General features: G+C 40.9%; 1 protein-coding gene across 1 annotated transcript in view; it reads right to left on the reverse strand.

Annotated features, from left to right (window-relative positions):
• The window catches only part of TPK1 (thiamin pyrophosphokinase 1), a 220,759-nt gene that overhangs the window by 120,252 nt on the left and 79,881 nt on the right, over window positions 1-20,626 (reverse strand). Inside the window, exon 5 of the mRNA XM_019470914.1 lies at window positions 16,983-17,078. Coding sequence (XP_019326459.1) covers window positions 16,983-17,057 — 75 coding nt within the window. The 5' untranslated portion in view covers window positions 17,058-17,078. The remainder of the gene's footprint in view (window positions 1-16,982; window positions 17,079-20,626) is intronic.

A 20,626-nucleotide genomic window follows, 5' to 3' on the forward strand; every position in this document is an offset into this window, starting at 1 on the left:
TGGTGGTGTTGGGTCGACGGTTGGACTCGATGATCTTAGAGGTCTTTTCCAACCTTAATGATTCTATGATTCTATTCTATGATTCTACTCAAGATTAAAAGTACTACTGAAGTAGGAGGTTCCACCCCAAGTGACTGGCACATCATGTCCCAGCTGTCAGGGACAGGGACAGTAACAGGAGCGCTCTCCTGTCCCAGTCGCAGACCTGCAGAGAGCACTGCTTGACTGCTTATAATAGGCCATGGAGATGGACTGCTGTTGCTCAATTCTCTCACACTCCATCAAACCCCTGAACACTTTATTTCCTGCAAGCAGAAAGGGAGTATTTAAAAGCCTTGGTTAACAGCTTTTGGGTCCTCAGATAAAAGGTCACTGAGTGCAAAGTATTATTATTATTACTTCCATAATGTGGATCAGTTATGTTCAGTAATTGTATTTTAAAAAGCTACCACTGAGTGAATCATATCTAGAGCCCTAACACATTGCAGCAGTAGAGTCTTTAGAAGCTGCCTTGACAATGGCCATCTGGTGAAGTTTCCGACTTTATAGGGCTCAAGTCTATGGCCACTGTGATTACATGAAGTTTTACTCAACCCAGGAGCCACATAACGGTGTTCTGTGTATCTGGAATGATGTATTAATAGCATCAGCTTCTATTTTTATTACCAGGGCTAGGGCTTTACGATTCTGTTGAATATTCGTTTGCGTGAAAATTAAGCTCTTTTCTTTTTGGTGAAGAATTACACCATCTTTCTCATCACCATCAGGAAAATACTTGAGAAGCCAGACTGGATCAATATAACACATTATATTAGCAGCAAACACTGAAACAAAAAAGCTAGTCTTGCACTGCAGACAGCATGTATTTTCTGTGCAGATTACAGATCACACAGACCTTACATACAACCAATAGAATAAGAATGGTAGGAAAACCTATCCTTAAGCAGGAGACAAAACAGCAAAAGCTAACGGCTAAGCTTATGGCTAAGCCATAATACATTTTCCATTTTATTGATTCCAGTGTAGAAACAAACTGCTTTTGTTTGACTGGTGATGACTGCGATTAAAAAAGATGGATCAATTATCTGAAAATAATACTACTAAAAAGACCCACCCACAACAGTTCCCTACCAGTCAACTAGCAGTAAAAATGACTCCCACCCCAATGGAGGCCATGGGGAAAATGTGCTACATTAACCTGGAACCACAGTGAAGTTAAGGTGACTTTGCAAAGGATCAGTAATCCACATATATGTTGCTTTTCTTGTGAGCAATGGGACTGAAGCTTAAATATTAGCCTAGCCTAGCCTAGCCTTCAAAAAGTTGAGCAACTACTGTGTAGTTTCTTGGTATATATACCTCACCATACATGAACTTGTTTGTTTTGGCTTTGACGTTTTCTACAGTTTAAAAAGTAAGAATGAAGGAAGCACAGAGTTCCCTCTGACTTGTAATTAAAATGATGCAATAACATTCTGAATGTGTCTTCTTTCCCTTGTAAAACTGTCAGTATGTCAGACAAATCCTGCTCTGTTATTCACACATGTGTACTCATCGCAAAGTACGGGACCTATCTGAAACAATGAAGTGCTCACTGACTGCATCTTTTTGTGATAGAGATTGCCAGAGTACTGCAAGTTGAAGAAAAATATAACAATTTCTGTATTTTAAAGTATGACAGAAGTGATCCCGAAGTTGTACTCTTTGTTCAATAGCAACAGTGCAGTGATGTCATGGATTGGTGCCCAAAAAGTAAGAAAATAAAACCAATCTAGCATGGAGTAGATCTCCATGCATCTCCATTGAAAAGGCATTCATAAAACAGAGGTTTGGGGTTGTGGCGTGTTGGGACAAGGCTAATAAAGATATCCGAAAAGGGAATGCAGCTATTATTTAGGGTTTGCATGAATTGTGCAAATGAAAAATACAAGTATGTGACAGGTATGCAAACAAACCCAGCTGGAGTATGAGAGGAGCAGGCAGAGAGAAAAGCTAAAATTCTGCACTTCTGTGATGGCTGACAGTGCTGCCTTTCACTGGTAGTCTTGGAAGCAGTGACAGGCATCAAGACATTGTAGGACTTTTAAAGCCTCTATTTGAAGGTCTAGGTATACACACTTTGTTTATTTAACAAAAAGACAGAGAGGCTAAGTCCAACAAAAACCTCAAGAGCCTTTTCATCCTAAAGCTACCACCTCTGTTAAAAAAACCACAACACAAAAATCACAAACTAACAAAACAATCAGTTCCTTCCCTGCAATCACTGCTCCTCTCGCTCTGCCAAGCACTTAAGAAAATGGATGTGCCATGACAGCACATACACAACTCTTGGTCATTCCAGAACCTAAGACAAAGTGAGTATCAAAGCACAGGCCATTTATATATTCCCACACTACAGACAAGAAAGGCCATTCATTTTTCTACTATGATTTCCTGTATAACACAGGCTACAGAATTATACTGTTACTGCTAATCAGCCCAGCAGGTAGCATTTGACTAACACACTGTACTTCAATTGAAATGTCCATGCTTCACTTAAATGTCCTGTCACCAGTCCCCTTACACAATTTGTTTTCACACAGTGCCATTCATTTCCTGAAAAAAGGATGAAAAATCCTAAATAACTACAAAGAAAAGCTTAGATCATTGCAGGCACAGTGTAGAGGGCACCATATTCTCTTAAGTCTATCTATAACCTGACTTAAACATATTGCACAGCATCTTTAAATGCGAGAGCGCTTTAATTTAGAAAGAGTTGAAGATCTAAGGGTGGGATTCAGTCATCTTTAAATGATACACTTATACATTAGTATCTCTTGAAAGAGTTTTAGGAGTCACTACCAAACAGCAGGGCAGTTAAAAGAAGGGAAGCATAAAGAAAGACTTTGTACTGGCAATTCAGGGATGTACTTCTTCCTTCTCCCCTAAGCTGTAATTTAGAGGGCGCAGTAACCAAGGGGAGCTGAGGCTGCCACCACGTCGGAATGAAGTTGCTGAGGTTCCTGCTTCCACTCTCACAGAGACTACTGAAATGGACAACTTGCTGTAAACTGTTTGCAGGCTTGCTAAACACTATCTTGCTGTGAAAAGTGGTCCAGCTGTTCTGAACCAGAAAGTTCCTCTTTCTGGTATGGTTGGGTTAAATACAAAGAAGATTTTCACTGTATGATTGAGGAACACGTATTTAAGGAGAAGGGTAAAAAGACACAGGAAGCTGGTAACTGCCTGGGGTGGGTGAAAAGAGTGTAATATCTAGCTTTGTAATGTCAGCATCGCCATGACATCTAAGAGTGAAGTCCAAGGCTCGAACTGACAGCAAAGGATGCCCATTCTTTTCAAAACTGTGCTCATTACCTCTGATAAGAAATCCTCTCCCCAGGGTATGGGTAGGGCTCTGGACAGACAACTCAAAGGACTTTCTTGCAGGAGCTCATTTTCAGCCAGACAACTTGCAAACACGCCTAAGTCTCAGAGAGGTGGGTAGGTGAAAGGGAACACATTTACTGACAACCAGTAGCACTGAATGTATGGCAAAAAAGACCTCCCCTAAAGGAAAAAGGGAAGGCAACAGTAACCAAGATGTCGTAAAAGCTCTGGAGCCATGAATAAACCTCCCTCCCTCTGAGACCATGGAGGCCATCCACTGCTAATACCTAAGACATTTCTATGCCAGTTACAGGTCAGATACTGTATCTGATTCGAACATAGCTTCCTTTTATCACCTTCTCACTTCACTGATATCTTTTTACCTTTCACAGCCTTTCTTAATTTCCTACCATTCATAAGCCTATTCCTTTAATTTAAAATTTTGGAGGAATATGATATAGAGAATAAAATTATTATAGTAACATGCATAGTATGTTGAAGTGTATATATATATATGCCGAGAAACATATATATTGAAGTATATTATGCTGAAAAGCAAACAATTAAGTAGTAGTGTGAATGCTACATTTATTATTGCTTTATCACTTTGACACTTTATTAATTTTGACCAGTTTACAAGAAAAGCATTTTTTTTCTTCATAAGGCAATTTTGTCGACTCAGGATGTGGTTTGAAAATCCAGATATATCATTTCTGGTCTCTGCATCGGCTTCAGTACTGAAGACTTTAAAACACAGCAAGCACTTTCCTTGATAACAAATGAGCCAGAGTAGATTTCAGCTCATTCTCCCATAGCTGAATTAGAGCTCTTGTGCTGGTCAGATCACAGTCATTTTTATATATCATCCACAAAACTGCAATGTAAATTTAATGAACTACTGAAATCCCATGACCCAATGCTGAATATATAGCAAAATATTGTCCATTTTAGTTCATTATACTGGCTCTCTAGCTCAGTGTTTTACATAAAAGGTATGGCATTCATTTCCTACGGGAATGATATGCCCAGCCACACAGCAGCATCTGAACTTTGCTCAGGTAGACTCCTCTTTACTCTAGCCGGAATTTGCTTGTTGCTTCAACCATCTGACTCTTCATGGGAACAAGAGCTCTCAGCCGAAGGCTGCCATCCTGTCTGTGTACCTGAGATGATAACCTTCAATCAGCTTCATCATCACCTCATTGATTCCACTAATCTTTATATTATATTCTTCCAGCTCCTTCACAAAGCATTTCTTGCTTCTTACGCTCATTTTCTTACATTTTTACCCAAGTGCTTTCTCTATTTGTAACCCTTTTTATTTCAAATAAGAGGTTAATTCTTTCTGCTAATGACAATAAGCATGCAAACAGATTGCATTTCTCTGCTTAAAACAAGCAATGTGTATGATGGTAAGATGGAAAACGGAAAGATAATCTCAAAATCCAGTCACAGATTTGAGTAGCTGGAAAGATTTTAATCTTGGTTCTACTATTGCCTTGTGTTTACATCTCTAGTCAAATGACTTGATTTCATTTCAGTGCTTTGGCTTTGCTCTCTCCTGCAGGTAAATGGAACTTTTGAGGGTGTATATAACATCATCTGGCATAAAGTTTGTGGAACATAAACTTCATAAATATTGACTTTATTCTTTCTTACTTACAGAAACCTAATCTACAAAATCCACGTGAACTGCTGGACCCCAAGCAATCTGAATTTAACTGCTTGCTCTTGTGCTGAATATTCCTGTATGACCTGGATCAAACAGTACTCCCTGTGCCTCAGGTAGATTAGGGACAGCAATAACTCCCGCTCTGCTACTGCCGGTCAGCTGGAGCGCAGCTCTACAATTCATGCTGCATGTGAGATCAGGGTCATTGGAACTCCTTGTTGCCTCAGATTTTCTAGGTGAAGGGCTTGTCCCTACTCCAGACTGTTGTGAGTAGGCAAAACAGACTCCATGCTGTTGTGAGTAGTCAAAAGCGCACTAAACCTCTTAGAGCAATCTGTTCACTGAGGCTTTGGAGGAAAATGTGTGCTGGTTTTGACCCTGACACATTTATTCTGTGCACGAACAAGGATTCCAGGACTATCAATCATGTGTCTTCTGAAAAACCATAAAATCTCCTTGTCTTTTACAACAGTATGAAAAGACATTCACAAGCATCAGGCTAACCTTTCTGTTCCCACAGCTGAACCACTGTAATCCACAGCGCGTACTGCGGCATCACCCTACAGAAATGTAAAACCAATCACTGTAAACTATCATATCCCTAAGCAAGCAAGCCCTGTATTAGCAGCAATGCAAGAGGCCCTCAAAAGACTATGCTAAAATGGTCTAGAAAATCTCTTTAACGATCTCATATCCACTCGCATCTAGTGCCAAAAGCTGTGTTTGGCACATGCTGTGTTTTTAATCTCTTCATATACTGCCTCCAGGATTAAAAAAAGGAAAAACAAACTAACTAAAAACTCCCATCAATGAACAACTCAAGGGAGGGAAAAAAAGCAATCCTATCTTCTTCAAGAGAATCTGTTTGTTGTGAGCTTTGCATTTCACATTGCGCTTAACTCTGGCTGTCAGTCTTTACTGAAGTAGCCTTCCTTCCCCTCCCTCCAACATGTTTCCATGTTGTCACAAGATCAGCAGGACAACACAACTACAACCCACCACCTCCCTGTGAGCAGGACCCCCAGCCCGCCATGCTGACACCTGTCATCCCACACTCCTCAACTAGAGCCAGCCTGCAGCCTGTGTTGAAGGTTAACCCAGTTCCGCAGGGTCAGCAGGTGGGAAGGGCACTGCACAGGGAAGAGGCTCTTTGCTGTGAAGACTCTTCCTAAAAGCCTTCATTATTCCCCCAAAGGGATACAGATCAGATCCAGATAAGGGAGCCTTGCCTGGACTGTGGCTCCTGCTGCAGCACGCTGGCAGAGAGACAGTCTTGTACAGGAAAGTCTCTGGCTACTCAGGACCTGATGGATCAGAGACACTGTAAGTTCTGCCTGCTAGCTCACAAACAGGATATATATCCCAGGACACATATCAGTGAGAGTGTGTGCGCCTCTGCACACCTCCATGAGCCCTGACAACTTCTCTTTGATTTCCTTTACAGTCCTGTGGTGGGTTAACCTTGGATGGCAGCCAGGCACCCACCCCAGCTGCTCTCTCACTCCCCCTCCTCAACAGGACAGGGGGAGAAAATAAGATGAAAAAGCTCATGGGTCGAGACAAGGACAGGGAGATCGTTAATTACCAATTACCATCACAGGCAAAAGAGACTCGACTTGGGGAAAATTAATTTAATTCATTGCCAATTAAAAATCAAGTTAGAGAGAAAAAAAAGACAAAACTAAAACCACCTTTCCACCACCCCTCTTTTTCCCAGGCCCAACTTCACTCCTTCATTCCTGAGTCCTCTATCTCCCCACTTCCCTGAGCAGCACAGGGGAATGGGGGGCTGTGGTCAGTCCATAACAGCTCCTCTCTGCCTCTCCTTCCTTCTCATGTTGTTCCCCTGCTATAGTGTGGGGTCCTCTCCATGGGGTACAGTCCTTCAGGAACAAACTGCTCCAGCATGTGTCCCCCACAGGCTGTAGCTCCTGCCAGGAGCCTGCTCCTGCGTGGGCTCCTCTCCACAGGCTGCAGCTTCCTTCAGTGCACATCTACCTGCTTTGGCATGGGGCCCTCCACCGGCTGCAGTGTGGATATCTGCTCCACCATGGTCCTCCATGGCTGCAAAGTGGATACCTGCTCCAGCGTGGGCTCTCCACAGGCCGCAGCTCCCTCAGGAAATATCCACCTGCCCTGGCAGGGGCTCTCCAGAGGAATCCCTCCAGGGGCGGCTGGAGCCCCTCCTGCCCCTGGGCAGCATTCTGCCCTTTCTTAGCTGCGCTTTCCCCGAGGCGCCCGCCCGTGGCCGAGGGGCTCAGCTGTGCCCTGCGGTGGGGCCGCTGGAGCCGGCTGAGTCCGGCGTGGGGCAGCCCCGGCCTGGCCTCTCCTCAGAGACCCCTGCAGCCACCCCCCAGCACCTGGGCACACAAACCCAATACAAGTCCCTACTTCAGCCTAACTAATAACCCTCATCGCTTAACTCATTATTATTTCTGCTACTCTAGAAGGCTGAGATGAACATAAGATGTGCCTCTCTCGGCCACAAAGCTCCCTTTCCTTTCCCACCACACCTTTGTGTGGTTTTGTTTCAGCTCCTGCCCAGACGCTGGTCTGGGACCCTTGGAAAGCCTACAAAGGAGGCTACACAAACCTGTGGTATTTCAAGGCAACAGGGTAGATTTTCTGTAGACAAGGGTTGCTGTATGAAACTCTCCACCAGCAGCCCACAGGCACTTATACCCAGATGAACAGAGAAAGCAGACCTCAACACTATGAGAGGCGAGATCTTTTCCTGTGGCTTCCTAAACCAGATGTGTCTGTTCTTTAATTTTCTGCCTATTTTTATTTCCATTCTGTCACGTTAAATTTAGGTATCAGATTTTAAGGAAAGAATCACAGATTTTTAAGGGAAAACATTCCGTATGAAATACAGAAAAGGAAATTAAAAAAATCTCCATTTCCATTTAAGGGTGATGCTATTTTTTTTTTTCATCGGAGTAAGAGTTAATGGCTCAGGTGCTTTCCCTGCGTATCTTAACATTTAGCAATGAAGTCTGTATAAAAGATGCCACAAATAATACAGAGCTGTAGGGCATCCTCACTCTCCTGCAGCAGCATCACAGAGGAGATAATAGCAAAAGAGGCGTTTGTGCCTAACTAGAATGAGACGTTAGCTCTGCTATTTAAAAAGTTTAAACTTGGGTTCACACAGGTCTGAAGATCTCCCGATAGGTCCCAACAGAACAGTAATCTTTTCAGCTGGTCTGAACATTAATCTTCATGATGAACAAGGGGATAATAGCCTGTCCTATTACACTCAAGGGAAAGATATAAGATCTGAAACTAAAGACGGAAAATTTTTCCCGTGTCTCTCAGGCCCTATTCTGCGAATCGTTCCTCTTTTGAGTGATTTCACTGAATACTTGGGCAGAACAGATTTTTTTTTTTTCCATGGGAGTGCAGATTTGCAGAAAGAAGTCTTGAATTTATACATTTGTTTCTAAGAGGCTGGAGATATTCTTATATTGAAGGAAGTAGGTTAGGACCTTGGATGCCAATTTTTGTTTTCAGAGTAGGTTCAGTATTTATAGCAGGTAAGCTAAACATAGCCTGAATAATGTCAGCTTACACCCACTACAGAATCTATTTTATTTTTCTACACTGTCCTCTAGACCGTATAAATTTAGCCATGCACTTAAAAAGAAATGAAGCATGATTTCTTAAACTGGAGGTGCTTGTGAAGCTGTAAACATTTTATGCTCACATTTAATTTGCACAAAATATTTAGCTTTAATTGTTCAGTGCTTAGTTGTTCAGTTGTTTAAAAGGGAAGCTCGATGGGTTCTTCAAGCAAGTTGAAGAGACCATCCCCCGAGTCTCCTCCTTAGCAGTGACAAAGTCAAATTAAAAGGTAGCTGATTAAAAAAAGAACAGTGTGAGCACCAGAACTAGCAAAGCCTGGTTGCCAGTGTGGCTCTGCTATGAAGGCCCTTCAATCCCTACCTCTATTGAGCTTGTGCTACTGCCTTTTTTACAGTGGGAATACTGTAGGGGCCTTGCAAGTATTACCAGGCTACCGCATTTTCACAATATTTGTGAAGAGTTAAATTAGTGTAAGCCCCTCCGTCCCTTCTTGAACACTGCTGGTGTCAGCCAAGAGGTCCAGAGTAAAAGGTCAGGGAAAGTCAAAGGATTGGAGAAGACAGTGAGGCCTCAGGACCACAGGCTAAACCTTTTCTGTGTAGCACCAGCCACACACTTTTACTTTGCAACAGTCTTAATACCTTCCTCTCCCCTCCGTCCCCAATACTCCTTTCTAGGTAAGGAAAAGAAAAAAAGAGAAAGACCCACCACGGCTTCAAAAGATTTGACCAATATTACAATTTTACTGTTTCTCTTGACTGTTCAAAGGCCACACAACGTTACAAAAATGGGGAAAATGTCATGGGAGAAAAAAAAACCCAAACCAAAACCAGTAAGGAAGAGTTCTTATATGCATTTACTTATGTTAAATGTTTCCTTCAACAGGACAAAAAAAAAGAAGCCACAGAAAAAGCTTAATTGGTTAATTCGTTGATTCACCTACTGCTTGAAGGACCAGCTCACTGCAGTTTATGAAGTTATGAAACTGTTCTCTCTAAAGCCAGTGTTTCTACACTCACGGATGTAGAAAACTGCTAAAGTTTTTTACAAAACTATCTCACCAATAGCCAAAAACCTGTCACTTACTCTTGACAAGCATCTCAATTTAGTAGGAAGAAATCATATTTGAGATGTAAAAAATGCCCTATTATAATCTGCAGTTAAAATGTGCTGTACCAGCAAAATTTTCTTAACATGCTTGATTATAAACTTACATCCCATTAACTAAACAGAATTTCATAAGAATACTCCTAACTTACGGGAGATTTCATAACACCACAGTATTCATGTGTCAAGCAGGAAAAAAATAAACCAAGTTATTTATGAAAATCTCAGGCAACAAACTGAGCTCTCAGTCCTTGAACTGCAGAGAAATTCCTGGTGTCAAAACCTATGGCTGTTCAAGATTTCCTGCTACAACATCCACCTCCAAGACTCTGTCAATGCAAGTACGACAGTCTTTTGAGAACAGTGGTATGTCAGTGTAGCCCAACCACTTTCCCCGGATCGAGGCAGTTACATCAGCAATAGCTACTCTCAGGGAAGCTGTGCTCCTGGAAAGCCGAAGGGGCTGGAGGGGAGAGGAGAATCACCTCTCCTATCAAAAATAGTTATAAACAGGACAAAATTGGTGATTACAAAGGGAACAGTAAATTGCCTGTTGTAACCTCATGTTTTCTGTTTCAAATATGTTTAGCCTTTGACTAAGTTGAGAGAACAGTAGCTGGCTGCCTTATTAGCTTCCACAGTCTCATTAATGAGCGTATCCTTGATCTCTCCCATCCCCTGAACTGCCTAAATAAATGGTATTTTTTTCCCCCGTTCTTCCCCTCCCCAAAGCTTGATATGGGGTTTATCTTTTTTAAACAAACAAAAATCAACGCATTCTCCAGAAATCCCACTCTGCTTCTGCTTTTTTTCTTTAAATTATCTTCATAGACCAAATACCAGCCCCAGTAGAGTATACAAGGATTACATAAGAAAATTTCTCAGTATGTGATGAACTGTGTTCTTACAGACACCCACTTTGCATGAAATTATTCTAACACAAAGATAGTCAGTGTGTCTTGATGCCCACAGCTGTAGTAGAACAGGTATACAGCCTGCTTCCTTCACATGAAATTAGGGTGTTTCTCTTCGGGAACTGGCAAGTTCTGATATCCTGTATTACAAGAAATGTACTTTGCCATACCCTTACAATGGGAAGCCTTAAAATAATTCAACAGTAGGAAAGATGGGTTAGATACTGCATTCCTGGGAGATGGGTTTGGACCTTAGAGTCAAAATAGTCAGCGCTCAAGGGTACGTCTGTACACCCTATAGGAGGGATTTACTCCTGTTGAAAGGTATTATGAAATTCTACATTTTAGAAGTGGGAATTAACAGGAAACACTTTAGATCCATTTGTTTCTTTCTGACAGGAAAGGTTTATGAAGAGGATTACTATTAATAACTCATGAAAATCTTTTGATACAGCACTTGACAGTATAGAAACCTTTTCATTACACATATTTAACTTCCCCTAAAATATATCTCATTTGCATTTTCTATTCTCCTCCTGTGAGGCATTAAGAAGAAAAACTCGACAGTGCCACCAAAACAGAACAGGTTCATTCTTAGCCCTGCCTCCTATATGGAATTTGGAAATAGAGCCACAAGATTCAGGGTCCTTATAAAAGCTTCACACTCCCGCTCCATGCCAGCTTTGGTATCTTCCAGACTGCCTCTCACCCTGTTTTATGGTATTTAGTTACTTCCCTGTTCCCAAATCCTGGTAATGGCCTGTCCTCATCCCTAGGCTTTCCTTTAAAAGCCATTCCCGCTACTGTTCTGGGTCCCCAAAAGTTTTCAGAAGTGAAAACAAGTAGTGATCCGGCATGAAATTACCAACTATTAACGTGAGCAGCAAAATTATGATTCAGTCAGGAACTGAAGCTGATATATTTACTGTTACAAAAATGATGCGTCATCAGGAATAACCTCAACTGATAGACAAAACCAAAGCTAAGCCGAACAGAGCCTGGTACTTGCAATAGTTATACCCTTTCTACATGGGACTGCTCTTTATGTGAAAAATCATTCTCTTTTAAAATACTTTCTGAACTTCATTTTAGAGTATTTTCTGTTTTCCTTCAGGGTCTTTTTCTTCGTGTAAAGACAAACCACAGAGTGCTTAATAAGCTGTTTGAACACTGCACAGCTGAAGGTGGTACATATACATCACTTCATTGCCTTCTCTTCAGCACTTTATAAACACAGGACTTCACCAACATTATGTTTAGTTTAGCCTCCCTCAACAGAAAAGAAAGTGGACTGATTTGACACTTTCTTTAAAAGGGCAAAGGGAAGAATGCTTGCATTCACTTAAAAGAAGTAATATCCTAGACTGCTGACAGATTGAACCTTTAAAGTGTAATTTTAAAATGGAAATGTTAGTATAGTATCCCTTTACTGCAAAGGGTTTTTAGGAAGAGTTGGTTTGGGTTTTTTCACTTTTTCATATTGACGCTGATGCTTTTATCAATTTAAACACACTAACATTAAACCACTAAAAGGCATGTAGGTTTCAATAAAATTCATTTTTTATATCTTCAGACCATATAACCAAATGAGCTGCTTTAACTTTTTTTAAGCAGAAAAGATAATAAAGTTAAATGAAAAGTCCCAGAGCTTAGTTTTAAGAGTAAATGGTATTTTACATTAAACAGTTAAAGAACTCTGAGATAGAGATAATGGCTTAAATCTATCTTTACGTTATGAGGATTCTTCATGGAGCTGCATAATTGATAAACACGCTTCCACTTCTCACTGGCGTGAGCTGCTATGAGCTGCCTGTGAGTCAGACCAGGGACACTGTTATGGAAAGAGCACTTGATGAACATTGGGAATTGGACCATCACCCCCAGCTGTACCACTAGCACACTGGGAGACTGTGGACAAGTTGCTTCTGTACTTCTGCTTTCCCATCTGCAAATGGAAGATAATAATGTTCACTTTTAATGCAAGATCTGTTGATCTCTAACTAAGAGATATTGTAACCATGCCTATCATTTTGCCAGTTCAGTTGGTTTCTTGAAATAGCTTGTGTTACATGAGAGAAAATTAAGACCAGAAAGTAGTACCAGACAGAAATGACTGTAAATAAGTTTACTTGAAGGTCTTGTAATGAAGAAAGGAAAGTACTCACATAACCACAGAATGGATAAAATAGCGATTAAAGCAGTAAAGCAAAATGTGCACACCTAAGTGTTCAATAGACCATAAACAACGTAAAAGAAACACATGGCATAAATAAAGACAGAGTTATAAAGACATTAAAAAAAGCATCACATAGGGCCAGGAAGGTATACTGCCAGCAAATTTCTGTGTTTATATACATACATGCACATGCATGTGCGTGCATGCATACTCACAGTCATGCAGAAAGAGGAAGAGAAATATCTAACAGCCTTTAGGTTGGAAAGAAACTTCAGGAGTCAGATTCTGTTTGTGGTACTTCACTGCTTCACCCATCCACTACAGTGCAACTCACAAATGAATTAGGGCTGTGGAGAGGAAAAATTAAGACTGATTCTAGCTGGCACACATAAAGAGTACTGCTTGTTCTAACATTTACTGCAGTATGTAATTTTAAATACATATAATTAGGTGACTTAGATATCACAAAATGACCCCAATGCTGCTTTCTGCATGACTTGGCTATGCGACCCAAATATGCAATGTAAACCAGAAATTAATGACCCTGAGGATTCAGAAACTATTCTAAGAGTTTTTATTTGAGACATAAAGAAAAAACAGTTATGAATTTGGCTAATTATTCTAGAAGACAGAATTACTGCTGTTTATATCAAACAAGGAGTTCAAGAACTAACAAGGTGTTTTTTCTCCCAGATTTGTGTCTCAGTTGACCGTCAACTCCAATTGCATCTTTCCTTGTAGTAAAGGCATTTCTAAGGCCTCTTCTCAAACTGTATTCTCCAACAACCAGTCAGATCTAAACTAACTTGCAGCCTTCTCTCCAGTGGGGGCACTGAGTGTCTATCTCACCTTCACTCCCACACAGGTAACCTCTAAGAAAGCTGTTCGACATGATTATCTTTCAGTACTCTGTTCCTCTGTTCTAAAATTATTTGTTCAAAAGCTATTTGGGTGAGCAGGAAGGAAGAGGAGGAGGATGACGGAGGTGCAGAGACATGGAAAGTAAATTACACAAACTTAATTCCTTTGGAACAAAATATTGCCCCCATATGTTCACGTGAGCTCAAAAACCTCCTTGACATAGAACCTCCATAGAGGTGACTGATAGATCAGAGTAGAAATTTTATCCGTTCAGTACAGCAGATAAATGACAATTTATTCTCTAACCAACGGACGAACATCTGTTTCAAATACATCAGCTCCCCACAGTTGAATTTCATCCAGACAAACTATGTCACAGGATTGTGGATCCATGGTATACATTGAATGTAATTAATTTCCTAGCTTAACATATTGCTACCCAGAAAGAGCAGCAAACACAGCATGACCGTGGTATCAATTTTTTTTTAAAGATACTAAAGAGATATTTTCCTTGTTTAGTAACTTCAACGATAAATCATGGGGAAACAGATTTGTAGTGTCTCTTTTGTCATATTCCTCTTTGACAAGTGCTCTGAATAAGCTAGACAGAGTGGGTAAAAATCAAAGCTGGAGACACATATTTTTCCTGGAACTGGGAAGACATATTCCACCTAGTTAATACTCTCAGTTAAAAGGAAAGCTTTTATGATATTTTTTCCAGAAGGAAAAAAAAAAACCATTGTCACATGCAAGTTTGTACTTCAGGCCAAAAATGCAAATGCAAATGAAGAACCCCTTCTCTATCCACTGCTAGTTTTCAGACCCCAGACCTTCCTTTCTTCTCAGCTGTATGTACTTCCCAGGTGACCACAGAATTCAATGGCAGCTTTCTTCTCTGAAGAGATTTGTGTTCTCCTTGAAGATTTTAGATCTATGGCTTCAACAGCCTGTTTTCTTACAACTTGACATTTTTATGCCAGAATGTTACTCGTAAAGACACCTAAATTAAGTGCAGATTTAGGTATTTAAAGAGGCTAGAGTTTCAGAAAGGCCAAGTGGTTGCATCCATAAACTGAGGCCAGTATATGTTGCAAGTGCTCAGAATCTCTGGGTTACTGGGGGAACAGGCATCAAGCTAAGCACTGCATTATCAGGACATCCAGAAGAATCACCAAGCTTCCTACTAACAAATTATACCTAATGCTTCAGAACAAAGAGCAAATTGGAACCTAAACTAGTAATTTATACAGTTGTGATATAATTTTGGGTTCCTTTTGCTTAAGTTTCACATATTATTTGCCTAAGTTGAATCAATGACTTGAAACTCCTTATGTCAGAAAATGCAGAAGACCAAAAAAGGAAATGTATGCTTTAGCTAGTGTGCATGAATCAGCTGATAGCATCTTATTATGTTTTATGGAACAGACACTGCAAGCAAGAAGCAGCTAGGACTTAAGAACATGGTACTTAGTTTTAGAAAACATTTCTGTATTACTTCTTGCACCTCTGAAAAACTCAGATTGTATTTAAAGCACATCTTACCTATAACAGCATGAAAATATAACTGAACTGAAATCTTAGGTTTAGTACATTGGCATGAACTCTACACAATTACTGCAATTACACTCTGGCTTGTTACAACGCAGTATCCTTTAGCCAACTTAACAGGGCTTTACCTAGGAGAGTGATCAAAGAATTCAAAGTTTTACAAATAGGCTACTTATTGTTGAAACACATCTGTAGCTGTCATGTTCCCATTGCTCTTATTTTAACCACACATTGATTATTTATTATAAAACCTCTTGTGATAGCTTAAAAAAAATCCCTCTACAGCAATAGCTGGGATTTGATAATGAACCGAGTCCAGGAAACACTCAAGTTCTCCTTCATTCTAAGGGTAATTCTGTTACGAGAGAAGCACCTTACTTGCCAAAATCAAAACAAATCCTAGACATAGGTGGCTCCTCTGTTCTGACGGCGCTCATTATCATTCGTGTCCTAGATGGCAAGACACCCCTCTGTGCTCTTGTGATGATAAATTATAGGCAAAAAAAAAAATTATCATATAAGGAGTTTCCTCGCTCACAGCCAGATAAGAGAAGTGTATGGAGAAACTCTCCCATCTCTGTCTATACTGATGGGGGAAAAAACCTCATGAACAACAGTATGCATTGAGGGCGGCAAGAGGAGACGCAACTGCAGATGGCCATTGTGTGACAGCACTCTGAAATGCCCCATGGACATATATTTCCTTTAGAAGATCAAGACATTTCAAAATAGCTTAAGCAAAAACTGGTTAATTATTTATCAGCCTGGAGTGAGGAGAGAAGAAAGAGGGAGTGGTATTGGCATCTCCATCTCTTGCTACTTTGTTGGAGTACAGTGATCTCAGGAAGTAGGGCAACTTTCCTATCCTGCTACAATGAAAATGGGAAAAGAGGAGCTTTACGCATCTCCTTCCATCTTGTGCTGTTTTTTTCATTTCCTTACATGAGTCTTGCCCTCACTGTTGGTAAAAGGATGCAGCAGCTGTTTCCTCTCAATCCCTTTCACCTGTAGGTACAGAGCAGAAAAGAGAGTTCAGCCCTTACGAATGACTGCTGCATGGGGGGGAAAGGGGAGCAATCCCAAGAGCACATCTGCCATCGACTCATCATGTTGGAAATTCCCAAGGAATTTTAACTTCGCATCTTAGAGAGACAAAACAAGCGGGCCTCTGAAACCAAAATGTGGAAGGGGAGGGGGAACGTTGCCTTCTTCACCTTTCCAATGAAATGAGCAGCTGACAACTCCATATGGCTCCTTTTAAGTTTAGTGCACTGCTTGCCCTGCAAAGGTTCCCTTTGATTCCAGGGGAACCTTTTGCAGAAGGAGGTATTGCTTACCGTATGTAACACTGGCAGGATAAGATTCCCCCTCCCGTCTCACCTTTGGGAGGGGAGAGGAAGGAGATGAACATCAAGGTTCAGTGTGCCAAGACTTGAAAATATATTTACATGCCAAAGTGGGACTCTTCCTTTGAACACCAGCCACAACAGCTCTTCTGCACTTTAGGTAGTTCATTAACAGAAATCAATACAAGCTGCCTTTTAAGAAAGCCAGTGCTTGTTCAACACCTTACACTGTAATTCCTTTTAGCAGAAGCATCAATGCTTACAAGGTGTGCAGTAAATTATGGCAAAACCACAGAATGGCAAGGCTACAGAAAATATTGTTTCATTTCAGTGCAAACTTAAAACATAAACCTAAATACATTGAGAGGAAGAGTAATTACTAAGAACCAAAGATGTGTTGCCTTTACCTGGAGGCCCTTCTTCTCTATCTTTTTCTGGAGTATCTGAAGGCACTTGGTGAAATCTGTGAGGTCCTGATCCATGGTCTCAATTAACTCACATCCCTAGTGAAGAAGCAGCAAAACAGAAAGGGAAAAAAAATAACGTCAGTCATCTTTCAATTTCGAGAACTAATGCTGTCTTTGGTGAAATTAACTGCAGTCAACAAACTCTTTAAGAGTCTGCATGGAGATGCAGAATTAAGTAAAAGACTATTAACTTTGCAGAGCCCAAAGATCATAGGTCCCAGCTGAACAAATTATTACGAAACAGCAGTTTGATAGGCACAGGAGTAGATATTCAAAACCCATAGAGTACATTTGTGAGTTTGGATAAGCATGTTCTACGATGCTCTGCTGGATGGACAAGTTATGGTGTAGTGAGCCCTGGGTGATCAGTAACTTCCAGGATCAGGTTCCAGGAAAATGACTGTCCTCTCTGGTGCTACAGTTACTACGTTTCTGCTACGTATATTCAAATGTGTATAAATGTAAGCATACAAAAATGTTCAAGCTTCCCGGAACCAGTGCAGTTGTACTAGTTAATTTGCAGTGATACAACAACAGTTTCCTTGCAGTGGGGTAATATGGATGAGAGCATGTTAAAGTGGAGAAGAGCAGGAGTTCGGATTTCTTAATTGAAAGCAAAAGCAATTCCTAAGCCTCTGATAAAAAGCTGAGTAAGGAAAAGTGGAGTATATCTACCACAAAGTCACTATTCAAAGAGGTTTCAAGGATACAAAATACCCAATACAGCATCGTAAATTAAAATAAGAACCATACACGCTGGATTTAGAGGTTCCCTCTCCTACCACTTCAAGGTCCCCTTAAAAGCCTCCTAGCTTTGTCTTTATCTGACAGATTTTATGTTTCTGCTATACACAATAACAACTGATAAGAGAAAAGCATTCAGACTACAGAATCTTTGTATGTGTGCCTGTGTGTATAAAGTACATTATTTTGTTACATCAGAAAAAAACCCCAAAATGTTAAAGTTGCCTCTACCTTAGTAGTAAAAATAAAGGTACAGAACACAAAATTTCTCAGATCAGTGCATGGATGGACTTTAGTGGATTGCATGCAACAAAACAGTGAGCCTCCAATAGGAAGACATACACCATCACTGAAATGCTTCCCCGCACAGCCAGAATGCACACGAAACCGAACAAAACCATCATGCAGTAGGGGATTCGGATGAAGTGGAAGAGGTAAGGGAGGAGATAACGGCATGCTTTTTACTATACCTCTTCTCCACCCTCCTCAAAAACTTCTGAAAGGAAACCTGGTCAAAAGCGGTAGCCTTTCTGACACCTGATATGCTCTAAATACCCAGGCCCGCTGAGGTGATGCATCATATAGCTGCAACAGCACATGTAAACAAAGACGTCCCTTGCAGAAGTGGTGCTGCTGCCACCACAAAGAGGCTAGGGAAAATGCAGCCGGAGCCTGGACTCAGTGCTAAGCGTCAAACAACTTGAAGAGCTGCCATGTCTCCAGTCTTCACCAGGAAAGACCAAAACATAAAACTGGCAGGGGGAGAAGGGACACGCCATCTGGAGTCTGTAATGAACATGTGAGTTGTGCGATGCCAGCCAGAGACACCAAGGAAGCCCAAGAAAGTTATAGGGATGTTCAGGCCCACCCAGAAAGCTCACAATTGGATCTGAAAACTACTGAAGGGAATTTGTTAATCAAAGCCACTCTAAATGAAAAGATGTCTCATTCACCAAGAATGGGGTGCTCTCAGTCTCGTTATCGGCATTGATAGTGGCAAGAGAGACCAAGCTGTGAGAAACTGTGAACAGACAGAACCTCCCCAGCCTTTGAACAGCACGAGAACGTGACAGATGAAGACTAAATCAATGGCAGGGACAGCTACTGCTGAGCACGGGAGAAGAGACAGAACCTGAATAACCAGCTCTTAAATTAGCAGTAGAGAAGAAGGTCTTTTTATCTTTTGCCAGGGCCATTCCTTGGCTTCACAGCGCTGGCAGAAGTAAGTGCTTCATAGGTACCAATTTATAAATAAAAGATTTAACCCCCACTCTCCCCCAGCACTTTGAAATACTCCTTCCTGTAGTCACTAACAAGCCTGATCTCCTTGGACAGTCACGTTTTGGCAGCTGCAGGTAGGCTGCAATTCTGCTTTGCACCCAGGGAAGACCAAATTATCTGGTTGTTTTTTTTTTTTTAAGTGATGATCTACAACAGCTTAAATTACTTTATTATTTATTATTTTATGCTTTCTACTATTAAAAACATTTCACTTGAGGTTAGCTCTTGCCTAGCTTCTCAGGATGTTCTTTGATAAGAAAAATATTTCAGAGCAACTACAAGGTACTACCAAGGCAAGATAACTTCAGCATGGTGGCTGGAGAGCACCGTAGGTCATTTACCACAGCTCCAGAAGAAAGCCATGATGCACCACACATAGACATCCTATGTTCAGCCCTGCTATTGTCTTTTGCACATATTCACAATAAACGGCCTCAAACACACGTCACAGAAATGCAATCTAAATGTGTAAATGGGATGTCAAATACACAATTCATTAAAGGCAGGTTACGGTACCAGTGATATTGATACTAAGAGGGTACTGTGGCAGCAGGAACTAAAACTGAAACCTGGCTTAACAGTGGTATCCTGAAACTGTTTACTCACTGTCCTACACCTTTGACACTTTATACAAGTACTGCTGTAGATCATACTGAAAAATGTTGACAGAGTTCCACCATTAAAGCCACTGCTTCCTTCAAATTAAACCGTGATTTCTCATTCTCTTTCCACATCAAGCAGATAACCAGTTCTGGAATTGGCAGAGGTTTTAGATCTGCTCCTTTTGCCACAACGGCAGAGACTGGCATGGTCAGACTGTACTGGGGAAGAGGACAGGCAGCAGCACTCGCATCTTCCTGCATCCTCTCTACAGCCTCGCTGCAATTAATATCTGTGCAGTTCATGTTCACTGATGGTAAGAGAGTTTTAGATAAATCTGTTGCTCCTGACATATGAAATCCAATATTTGATACCACAGAATTGGATGACAATTCAAATGCAGTTCTTGTCAACCTTCACTGTATCACACCTGAATGACAAAAATCTTCAAGACAGAGCTTTCCGGTGCAGCCAGGGTTTAATGAAACAACAGTATAACAATTGCAAGATAGGCAATAATGCTTGTAGTTTTATAGATACCTGCTCAACTTAATAACATTAACCTTTGGTAAGAAAGTTAAAAAGCCAAACAAATTTAACATTAGGAAAGGTTAGAAAAATCAATACCACAGCAGGAAAGAAAACAATAGATTGCATCTGATGACGATATAACTTTGCTGAATGATAGGATGAGGCACACAGAATTAGGCTTTGGCTGTTCTGTCTTATTACAGCAGTTATGGGAGGCACGTTGCTGAAGAAGGAGGAGTGTGCCAGACACATAATAGGATTATTGAACCCTGTATTTCAGACAGACACTGAAATCAGACAGGCACTGAAATGTCAATCTGAACATCTCAGCATTTCTCCCATTTTTAGAAATATTATGCATCACAGCATGTTGTGTGTTTGAAGAAAGCAGTGTGTAGGTGCCCGTTCCCCCATGTCCTTATTAACCT

This window comes from Aptenodytes forsteri, unplaced genomic scaffold, assembly GCF_000699145.1.
Source record: "Aptenodytes forsteri isolate BGI_AS27 unplaced genomic scaffold, ASM69914v1 Scaffold282, whole genome shotgun sequence".
In the NCBI taxonomy this organism is placed as follows: Eukaryota; Metazoa; Chordata; class Aves; order Sphenisciformes; family Spheniscidae; genus Aptenodytes; species Aptenodytes forsteri.